Source organism: Diabrotica virgifera, chromosome 2, assembly GCF_917563875.1.
Source record: "Diabrotica virgifera virgifera chromosome 2, PGI_DIABVI_V3a".
NCBI lineage: Eukaryota > Metazoa > Arthropoda > Insecta > Coleoptera > Chrysomelidae > Diabrotica > Diabrotica virgifera.
Window position 1 is genome coordinate 75,679,781 of NC_065444.1, and position 12,215 is coordinate 75,691,995.

The 12,215-nt window shown below is 32.7% G+C and overlaps 1 protein-coding gene across 3 annotated transcripts in view; it reads left to right on the forward strand.

The window, feature by feature from the left end:
* Positions 1-12,215, forward strand: part of LOC126880111 (fatty acyl-CoA reductase wat-like) — a 136,980-nt gene that overhangs the window by 30,352 nt on the left and 94,413 nt on the right. For 2 of the 3 annotated variants that reach the window (XM_050643806.1, XM_050643808.1), the window contains exon 2: positions 3,983-4,195. In XM_050643806.1, the coding sequence (XP_050499763.1) occupies positions 4,004-4,195 (192 nt within the window). In that variant the 5' untranslated portion in view covers positions 3,983-4,003. Of the gene's footprint in view, positions 1-3,871; positions 4,196-12,215 lie in introns of those variants that run through there. The other variant, XM_050643807.1, reaches the window with a different exon arrangement.

Below are 12,215 nucleotides of genomic sequence, written 5' to 3' on the forward strand. Positions count from 1 at the left end.
TAGATTTGAATACTCACAGAAAAGAAATATATATTCAATTACCTATGTAACTTACTTTAAACTAACATTAAATGGTTTTACAAGTAAGGAATTTATTAGATATAGTTTTTATTAGCTTCGATTTTAGGGATAAAAACTGTTTTGTAAAAACTTATAGTTTTTGAGTATTTATGAAAACTCGCTTTAAAGCATGCATTTTTTTAACAAAAATTAAAATATTTTTTCATCTTTAGTAACTCAAAAAGTATTGATTTATTTTAATAAAATTATATAACAAATTTTGCTTAGAATTTGTCCATCTATCGATTTGTGGAGTTATTTTTAATAAAATAATTTTCACCCCCGAGAAGGGGTGACATCTACCCTGGGCAAAAACTGCAAGTTGATACCATGTTATTTTTGTTCCTTGAGGTATCCTCTATCCACTCACCAATTTTTGTAAAAATTAATGGAGGTTCACCGAAATCGAAGGTCGCAGTTGATTTTTACCTTCAGTGACTGCACTATAGAAAGAAAATTGCAATAAAATAATAATTGAAATGCGTGTATTTTGCGAGCTCATAAATTATTAAACGATATGTAGTCGCCAAATAATTAATTTAATTCATTTTACGTACAATTCTCTATTAAGGTGAGAAGATGGGGTGATTTTCTTGCGAAGGGGTTGCAGCTTATAATCTAAATGCGCGTGATTTAAGAGTTTACTCTTAGCACATAAGCTATACGAATTAAACTACTATTAACTTTTTTGGAAAAACTTACAGTTTTTCAGTGATTTACCAAAAAACCGCTTTAAAACATGTATTTTTTTCACGAATAATTAAAATCTTTGAACTTTTATAACTCAAAAAGTATTGACTTAATAACTCATATAAAAAAAATGCTTATAATTTGTCCTTCTATCGATTTGTGGAGTTATTTTTAATAAAATAATTTTCACCCCCGAGAAGGGGCGGTATCCACCCTCAGGGTAAAGGCGCAAGATAGCACCATTGAGGTATCCTATAACCACTCACCAATTTTCGTGAAAATCGATTAAGGTTCACCGAAATTGAAGGTAATAGTTAATTTTTACCTTCAGTGACTGCACTATACAAAATGAATTGCAATTTAATAATCTAAATGCACGTATTTTGGGAGCTCATAAATTATTAAATGATATGTAGTCGCCAAATAATTAATTTAATGCATGTTCAACTCTCTCTTAAGCCGGGAAGATGGGGTGGTTTTTTTGCGAAGGGGTTGTAGCTCAATAATCGAAATGCGCGTGATTTAAGAGTTTATTCTTAGAATATATAAGCTATAGGGATTATACCCGTGATACGATATATTTTAATTTTTTTCATCATGTTTCTCTTAAGTTAAATCAATTAAAGGGTTGTTTGGGGGTGAAGGGGATAAGCTCAAAAATCGAAACTATATCATTTCAAGAGCTCATAAATAGCTCGTAATTCTGCCGCAAAGATCGATTCAATATCCCTATTTTTAAGTAGTGGGAGGGCTGAGTCAGCCCCCCACTAAAATGTTAAATTCCTGCTCAGTCTAACGAGCTCAAAATTTTTGATGTGCGGAATATGAAAGCTCGTAAATAGCTCATAAATCAGCACTATTTGTTTTTTAATTTTTGCAAGTGGGGAGGGGGGCAACTCAACACGGGTGAATCCATCACTTATATAAAAAAAGGTTGCCGATATGTGCTTTAATACGTTATCAATGTTTTTAGTAAACATTCGCAATGACAAATATAGTCGAGGAAATGAAGCATTTTTTCTCGCAATTTTTTCGTCTAGCATGGATTTACTTGAAGTTTTCACAGAAGGTAGGGAATAGTCCGAAGATCATTTTCTATATCATGCCGCTGTACGCTAAAACCTTGGGGGTGGTTGCCACCCCATCTCGGGGGCGGGAATTTTTTATTACATTTTAACCATGTAAATCGATGTAAAAAGTAATTCTAGGAAAAAATGTTTTGTTACATTTTCTTCGTAAAACTAATAGTTTTCGAGTTATTCGCGCTTGAATGTAACAGTTTTTCGACGAAAAAATCCACTTTTTTAGAGGGTTTTTTGAGAATATCTCGAAAAATTTGCATTTAATCAAAAAAGCTGTAGATATCAAAATTTTATCTTTTAGTAACACAAACCAAGTTCTTTTTCTGTAATATCTTTAAGACCAATACAAACCGAGATACGGCATGTTAAAAGTTAGCTTTTTTTCGTCAAATGCATAATTTGAAATATTCAAAGCCAAATAACGGAAAAAATTTGCATTTTTCGACTAAAACTTAAATAATATTTTTTCAAGTATACAGTTGGACCTTTCAAAAAATAATAATAAAAAGTTTGTAGCCTAAAAATTAAGCGACTTATGTTCAAAAAAAAGGTCGGTACCTGCTTTTCTCTATAAAAAAATCAGTGAAAACAACCCCTTAACTACCTTCCTAATTAAAAATTGTCTTCACCTTTTTACAATTCCTTTTATATTTATATTATGAATACACCCAAGAAGTTTGACCTATTTAAAAGGTCTAATTTTAGAAAAATTGGAGTTTAAAGAAAAATTAATGTTTTGCAATTTCTCATTTTTCACCTTTTACTTCAAAATATCTCCGAAAATACTGGAGATAGGAAAAAAAGATGAACTACAAAAATGCAGCTTTTTTAATAGCTAAAATTATTTTGTCATAAATTTTCATTATAGTGAACAGTGAGCGAGATATAGCTATTTAAAACCTCTATTTACGAGCAAACACCCCCTTATTCGAGCCTTTTAAACCCACCCTAATTAAAAACTAAGGGATCTTACGGAATTTAGTTTACACAGTCTTATAGCTCTTCAAAAATCCTACAAAGTCGTATTTTAAAAAACTTTTTATCGCCAAAAATGAAGGAGCTATGTTTATAAAACAATTTTTTTTTTCGAAAAATTCGAATAGTCTGCTTATGGATACTTTTCAATGTATGCATAATACCACAGAACCGGTTCGTATAATGGAAGATGACTAAAAACCTATTTGTACTTGTATTTGTACATATTTGTAAATTCGTATTTTTGTGTAAATAAATGTGTTTGTAATTCTTTAATTCTACTTTTTTTCTGTATAGATCTATTAAAATATCTACTTATAAAAACTGTAATGTTATTATTAAGGATGTTTTTTAAGGGTTGAAATATTATGATATTATATCCTAAAGCATAAAACATTCATTATTTAACCAGTCAAAACCAAATTTTATCCATATTAAAGTTTATAATGTTTGTATATAATTTTTGACAATAAGGGGTAGTTTACACCCCTAAAAATAATAAACCCCTTAAGCATGATATAGAATATGAAGTACAGGGTGCAACGATCCTAATCCCAAATTTTTATGTAGATCGATGCAAGCCGAAATTATTATTTTAGGATAAGTAAATGTTTTATATATAGCTTCAACAAGGGTGGTTTTAAGGGTTGAAATATTATGGTAGTATATCTTAAAGCATAAAACAATCATTATGTAACTAATAAGAACCAAATGTTGACAATATTAAAGTTTAATATGTTATTTTATAAATTTTTACAATTAGGGGTAGTTTTCACCAATAAAAAACAAAAAGCGTACAACGGCTCAATATAGAAAATGAACTAGAGGGTGTAGTGAGCCTAATCCCAAATTTTTGTACAAATCGATGCTGGACGAAAAAATTTCGAGGTTTTGCCATTTTTTCAGCTTTATTTCCTCGACTAATATTATTTGGGCAACAAATAGATTCAAAAATTCTTTTGTAAAAATAGGCTATACATAAATTACCATTATTTTAAATCCCATTCTGTGGGGCCCACATTTCTGTGGGAAAATATTCAAAATATTAAAATAGTGGGACCACTACCTATCGTACGTTAATGTAATCTACATAAACCTTTGATAACATTTTCTGGTTAATCGCGTCGATGGCAATAAAGATTTTAAACTTTATTACTGGAGTATTGTTGTTTCAGAATTGTTAGTAGCTGATAAGCATGGATCATACACCTATTCAACAGTTTTATAAGGATGCCAACGTATTTATCACTGGAGGGACGGGATTTATGGGAAAAATTCTCGTGGAAAAGCTGCTGAGGTCAACGGAGGTGGGAACTTTGTATTTGCTTGTACGAGAAAAGAAAGGGAAGCACAAGGATGACAGAATCACAGAAATATTCGACGATGTGGTAAGTGATACAATCATATATCTATAAGCGAGGTTTCTACAGCCTCTGCCGCTTTTCGTATTTCGACCGCCATCATTTTCTTTCCATCCTTTTGTCTTCTTTGATGGCTCTATCGCTCATTATGTGCCGTACGTTTTCTTCCCAGGCAACTGAAGGACTTTCCCTTCTTCCTCTTTGTTGTGGTATGCAATTTAAAGCTTTCTTTGAGCTACACACACGCTCTCCTTAGATAATCCACTTCTACTACAGTGGAACCTAGATAAGTCGGATTAATCGGGATCGCGGCCGATCCGGGTTATCGAAAATCCGGGTTACTCGGAGAATATGGTAAAAATTAATAAAATACGGTATACTTACAGATAAACTCCATTATAGTTCCAAAAATATGAAATACATAATATATGCACAATATATCTAAATTACGTACAGTTGAATACAGTATTGTGCATTTCTTGGTAAAAAACTCAGTAAAACTGAAAAAATGTTCATTTTGCCTTATGAAAATCGGACCGGGTTAGCCGGACTTCCGGGTTATCGGAGGCCGACTTATCGGGATTCTACTGTACTTCTATTATTTTTCTATCTTTTTTCGTGAGCTGCCAAACTTCTGCTCCATAAATCATAATAGGCTCTACCAAGGTTCGATAGATTCTCAATTTCGTTTTTTGTCTAAAATCTTTAGACCACAGTAGAGAGCTTAGAATGTTTACTGCTTTTTTGCCCTGCTGCGTTCTGTATTCGATGTCTCTTTTGGTAGTGCCTTCATTAGATATTATGGATCCGAGATATTTATATTCTTTACATGTTTTTATGGTTCTGATTTCTAACTCTGGATACAATCATGCTTGGTCTTATTGGCTTAATTTTCTATCGCTTGTTTACGTCGTGCGCCGTTCGCCATCTCTAAGGTCTCATCTTTCTGTGGCCTCGTCCACTTAACCCCTCCGAGACTTCTGCCTCTTTTTATCTCTCCAGTTGAGCTTCAATCCGAAATCTTCGATATCTACCTTATACGACCTGCTCTTCTCATGTGGTCATACCAAATTAAACTTTTTTCTGCAATGTAGCTTAGTATGTGTTGTTCTACTGCCATTCTTCTTTCTAGCTTCTCATTTCTAATATGATCCAGTCTTGTTACCCCACAGTTTCTTCTCATGGACTCCATTTCCGTTGTTCCAATTTTGGATTTGTTTCTTTTGTTTATTAGCCAATGCTCTGCTCCGTAAGTTATTACACTACGTACCAAGGTTATATGTTCTCGTCTTTGTATTTCTAGTAATCTGTCTATCCTGTAGTAACTTCTTGTCTGTGCTAATCTGCTGGTTACTTCTTGCTCGATGGTTCCATTCTTTGTAATCCTAAGTATTTGAATGTTTCAGTTCCCTATTTGAATTTCCCTATTTTCATCCATTTCTAAGTTTCTCACTGGTTCATGTTCTACCATCCAAGTCGTCTTGGATTGGTTATACCCATACTTGCACATTTTCTTTTCCATTGCTTTTGATATTTGCTATATTAGGAATATTTTGAATAGCGTCAGAGATATAGAGCATCTATTAGATTTTATATATTTAGAACTAGAATTTAGAACTAGAGATTTGACTTTTCATAAAAACTGCTTTTTATTTATTCAACAACTACTACTTTCATTTTTATCAACAACAACCTACTTAATTTTTTTTATAAACATTTTAAATAACAACCTAAAGGGTGGTTTATATGAACATTACAAAAACATATTCCAATACTCCCACCTTTTTGTTAAGTTGTTCAACCCATAAACAAACCATTTAAATAAAAAAATATAACAAATGTCCACCAAATAAATTCAAAACTAGCTAACAAAACAAATTACTATTTCTGTTCTGTCGTCCCAATTCCAATTTTCATTCTAAGCATTTCAAATTGATTTTTAGGCAATGCTTTGGTGAAAATGTCTGCTTCTTGTTCTTTTGTATTAACATACTCTGGAAACATATATATCCAAGCTCATACTTTTCACGAACAAACTTGAACTTCACATATATGTGTTTTGTTCTTTGGTGGAACTCTGGATTTTTAATCAGTTTTATTGCACTCTGATTGTCTATATATAGAGTGGTAGGCAAACTTGCATGTTCTTCAACAGCTGATAAAAAGTTTTGAAGCCACACCAACTCTTTTGTTGCTTGTGATGCAGCTACAAACTCAGATTTGGTTGTTGATAAAGATACCGAGGTCTGTCTCTTGCTTGTCCAGGTAATAGGACCATTTGCCATCTTAAATACGTAGCCAGTGGTGGAACGACGAGTTTCTTTATCACCTGCATAATCTGCGTCACTGTATCCATGCATGTTAACTTGATTGAATTTGTCATAACAAATGCCATAATTTATTGTGCCTTTTAAGTACCTGATGATTCTTTTGACGGCATTCCATTGTGCTGCATTGTAATTGTTTGTATAACGGCTGACTACTTCCACCGCATGTGCAATGTCAGGTCTTGACACTACGGCTAAAAACATTAATGAACCTACAACTTGTCTATATGGCATTTCATTTTCTAACATGCTCTTATTTGACTCACCTGTTAAGTCAGCACTTATATCTTCTGGTGTACTTACAAGATTTGCATTTTGTTGACCAAATCTATCTATTATCTGTTTTGTATAACTTGCTTGACTTAGAAACATTGTACCAGCCTTTAAGTTTCTTGTAATTTCTAGTCCGACAAAATAGTTCCCAACTGACACGGTCACTTCAAAAGGGTATTTTAACGCGCATAAAACTGTCTCCATTGCTAACTTTTTCTCAGAAAATAACAAACCGTCATCAACATAAATGATTAAGATCACTTTAATATTGTCTACATATCCAGTATAAACACACTGATCAGCTGATGATTTTTGAAAACCGTAGTTAGCCAAGAACGAGTGGAATTTTCGATACCAACACCGTGGTGATTGTTTTAAACCATACAACGACTTATCTAACTTGCACACTAGTCCGGGTTCACACTTTAGCTCCTGAGGTGGTGACATAAAAATGTCATCGTCAAGATGTCGATATAAAAATGCAGTTTTTATATCGAACTGCATGATTTCATAGTCATTTATTGTGGCTAGAGCTAACAAGATTCTTATGGAGTCATACCTTGTTGGTGCAAAAATTTCATTGTAATCTATTCCTTCTTTCTGGGCATATCCTTTAGCACACAATCTAGCCTTATCTCTTTCTATTGAGCCATCTGGGTGTCTCTTGACTTTGAACACCCATTTTGAGTCTATAATGTTTTTATTGTCTGGCTTCTTAACCATAGTCCATGTTTCATTTTTCACTAGTGCATCAAACTCTTCATTTATGGCAGTTTTCCATTTTTCTTTGTCACTACTTGACACTGCTTCTTCATATCTCTGTGGTATATCAGTTTCAGTAAAATTTACCTCTAAATCATTTAATCTGGCTGGTAAACGTCTATTTCGTTGTGGTCTCAAGTTGGGTATATTGTCAACATCTTGTAAAACTTCTATTTCATTATTAACATTTATTATTTCTTCTTGTCTCTCTTCAAGTTCATTTTCTTGTATTTCAAAAATTGTCACATCATCTTCTGTTGCTATCTTGATCACATTGTTTTTCTTTGCACTGTACATTTTCTCATTGAAAAACACATTTCTAGATATCACTATTTTCTGTGTTGTTGGGTTGAATAATCTATAATTTGTGGAGTTTTTGTCATATCCAACAAATATAACCTTCTCACTCTTTTAATCTAGTTTCCTTCTTTTCTGGTCAGGAATATGTACATATGCATCACACCCAAACACTTTCATGTGGTCAAATACAGGTTTCTGCCCTGTCCACTGTTCATAAGCTGTAGAACCTGGTGTCTGTTTGCTTGTAATTATGTTGCAAATATAGATGGCAGTATTAACTGCCTCTGCCCATAGCCTCTTATCTACTCCAGATTGGTATAACATACATCGAACCATTTCTACAATCAATCTGTTATCTCGCTCAGATCTGCCATTTTGCTCTGTAGTGTATAGTGCTGTGGTTTCTGACTCTATACCTTCTTGTTCTAAATACTCTTTGAAAGCATTATTTGTATACTCAGTACCATTATCTGCATGCAGTTTTTCAACAGAGTAGCCATATTTTGCCTTTATTTTGCTATTATACACTTTGAAACAATCTAGTACATCTGCTTTATGTCTAATAAAATATTCTACTCTATACCCTGTGTACTTATCTTTGAAGGTTACAAAGTAACGTGCTCCTTGCATAGATTCAGTTTGCATAGGTCCACAAATATCACTGAATATTCTTTTTACAGGAGGTAACTTAGTGTGTGGTCTCTCTTTAAAAGTCTTATGTTGTTTTCCCATCAAGCAACCTTCACACACAAAATCTTGTTTCTTTTCTGTAACACCTTTGATTAAGTTCATTTTTACCATTTCTTCTAAATATTTCTTATTAACATGTCCTAATCTTTCATGCCATATCTTTAAATCATCTACTGTAGTCACACATGCATTATATATTATTGTACGAAACATCATTTTATATGTGTTCTTTCTATCCTTTATAACAACTGCTGCTAGGTTCTCATTTTCATATACTTTGGCTTCATTGTTAATCTTAATGACATTCATACCTTTGTTTGTCAAAACACCTTCTGAAAATAAATTCTTTCTCAACTGTGGGATATATAGCACATTATTTATAGTGAATTTAAACCATTGTCCATTGATCTCTCTATTTTAATAGTTCCCTTACCTTGTACTGGTAGTGTTTGATTATTGCCAAGTGATACCTGTGATGTAAAAGTTCTGTCAATATTGAAAAAATATTCTTCCCTGTAACACATATGTGCTGATGCACCACTGTCCATAACCCAATCATCACTTGTATCCACTTTTTCTAGCTGTTTTTCTTCTATGTTGAATGCACTCTCATTATTAACATTATAATATGCGCTACTCGAAGAACCATCATGCTGATTTTCTGTAGAGTTGCCAGCTTGTGCTCTGTCATTATTTTTGTAACCTTTTCTGTAGTTACTAAAGCCACCTCTGCCTCGACTATGACTTCTATATGACCTGCTACTACTGTTTTCTTGTTCATTCTTTTTCTCTCTGCAAAATTTGACAATATGCCCTCGGTTTCTACATCCAAAACATATTACACCCCTTTCTTGACCTTTCTGATCATATTTTCCTTTGAATGACGTTGTTGCCAGTGTTTGTTCTGTCTCTTCATATGCAGTTAAGTTCATTTCTTCATCTAACAGTCTTGCGGTGAGGTTACCTATAGTTTGTTTAGCACATCTACGGACAACCATGCCTCTCTAACATTTCTATACTTTTGGGGCAATGTACTCAGTATTTTTGTCATAATAGCAATATCACTCACATCATCACCTGCTTCTTTAATTTGCTTAGCGAGATTCTGCACTTTCGCTATGAGTTGAACGATAGTATCTAGGCTACTTATCTTATATTGATGAAACCGTTCATGCAACATCATTTTATTTGATTCTGATTTCTGCTCATAAATAGACTCAAGGGTCTCCATAATCTCTTTAGCAGTATTACAACTTTCAATCAAAGTAATCTGATTTAAACTCACTGCAGATGTTAAAGTGAACATAGCCTGGGCATCCTTTTTAAACCATGCCTGTAATTCGTCTCCTGCTACTTCTGGTTTGATTAACGAGCCATCAATAACTCCATATATACCTTTGGCCCATAAGGCACATTTCAGTTGGAACTTCCACTGTTGAAAGTTAACGCCATCAAACTTACCAACTGTGGATATATCTATTTTAGGACAGCATAAAGTTTAGGGCAACGGCCATGCAACAGCATGAATTTTGTGAACAGTGTTGCCATATCTGTTTATAATTTAGACATGAATTTAGACCTTGTTTAAAATGTTTTTTTTTTATAATTTAGATGTTTATTTCATAGGTTAGTTTGTTCATTTAAGTTAGTTTCTTTTTATTACTATTTAGTATTTTAGATATTTTATTAGTTAGAGTTTACAGTCTACAGTTTAAGTTAGTTTGTTTTTATTACTATTTAGTATTTTAGTATATTTTATTATGTCCACTTTACATCAACAATAAATTGAACAAGAAAATGGCTGCATTCAGCAGAAAACTGCGATGACTAATCGATTACTTAGCGATGTGTAATCGCTAACGATTCTTCTGAATGGTATACTTTCATGTACATACGAAATAGGTTATGACAACTGTCACATTTTTCAAAATGATTTGCAAATACGTGAAAGACACCTCAAGAACAGAAATGAAAATTATTATGAAATGGTAATTTATCGATAACCCGTTTAATTCATACATAGTTTCAAATTCTTGAATTTCTTGCGACATAGGTAAACCATAGGTACATACGAATAATCCAACAAAGCAGCTCAGATATTTATCAGCGTGATTTATATGCCTTTCAGCCTTCAATTCATGTTTTTTTAAAGATACCTAACTTAAAAATATGTGTTACACACACGTCATACGTCAATCTTATTTTGATTTGCTAAGTAATCATATTTCAAAACCGATGTTTAAAATGGCGACCGATAAGTCATCGAATGATAACTAATCGACAATTTATGTGGCATTCAGCAGAAAATCACTAAGCGATTAGTCATCGATTGAGTCTGCTGAATGCACCCATTGACAAAGTTATTCAAGGCCAAATTTGACGAGTACAAAATGTATGGTTTGTAAAAGAAAATGAAGGAATTTGATGAAATAGAACAATTGGATATGTTTTATTTTGTCAATTTTCTTTTTATTCACGGCAAAATTGGATGTAGAATTGTGTTTTGTATAAGCCAAATTTGACCTTGAATAACTTTGTCAATTTCTTATTCAATTTATTGTTGGATGTAAAGTGCACTTTAGTTACAGTTTAGAAATCTTCACATTGTTTAGTGTTTCTATTAACTATTGCCACTATTGATTTTTATATAGTTTTAATGCTTTTAATATATTTTCTGATTTATATCTAACATTTGTTTTTGATTTTTAAATTATATATTGTGTTATTCAATTTTGAATTTTAGATGTTACAGTGAGAAATATTTTATAACATGGCAACACTGTCAGTGTTTTTAGATTACCTCAAATGTCAACTACAAATTGGTTATGTTTGGTTGCCCTAAACTTGATGTCCCTATTTTGTCACCCATTATTATTTTTTTTGCTTCAAATTTCCGGCGACACACGCCACTCTAGTTCTTTCTTTCACTGGGTCTAGTTCTTTCTTTCAAACCCTTATACTTCGGACACACCGGCAAAGTATTTAAATATAAAAATAAAATAAAAATTTTATTTTTAATTCAGTTGCAATGCGAAGGCAAAACAATCCTACTTTTCAATTAGAATACGGAGCGCAGTCCAGTCCCTTGAATCGCGATTTTCGGCTCTTATTGGAGCCTCATCGGAAAGAACGTAGGCTTGTTCTCCATATTTAAATATACTGTCTTGCTTTTTTTCGGACACACCGATACTTTAAACTAAATATACGCAGTAGTTAAGTATGATCTGGGGCCACATAACCTATTAGATTTTATATATTTCTTCTTCTTCTTCTTCTTTTTGTTTTTGGTTTCGCTGCAAGGCGATTACCAGAACGATTTATAGGCGACCTTGACGTGTCTGGCTCTAAGCCATACCAAAATCGCTGACTATGTTCTTGTAAGGAAGCTTTTGATGAGGTGTGATGATTATAATTAAATGAGATTAATTGGGTCAGGTTAAGTATGATTAAAAATTAAAACATAAATTAAATGACAAATAGCAAGATATAACACGAATACATATAAACAGTTGAGCCTTGCAATTTGTAAGCTTTATATATTTAGAACTAGAATTTAGAACTAGAGATTTGACTTTTCATCAAAACTGCTTTTTATTTATTCAACAACTACTACTTTCATTTTTATCAACAACAACCTACTTAATTTTTTTTATAAACATTTTAAATAACAACCTAAAGGGTGGTTTATATGAACA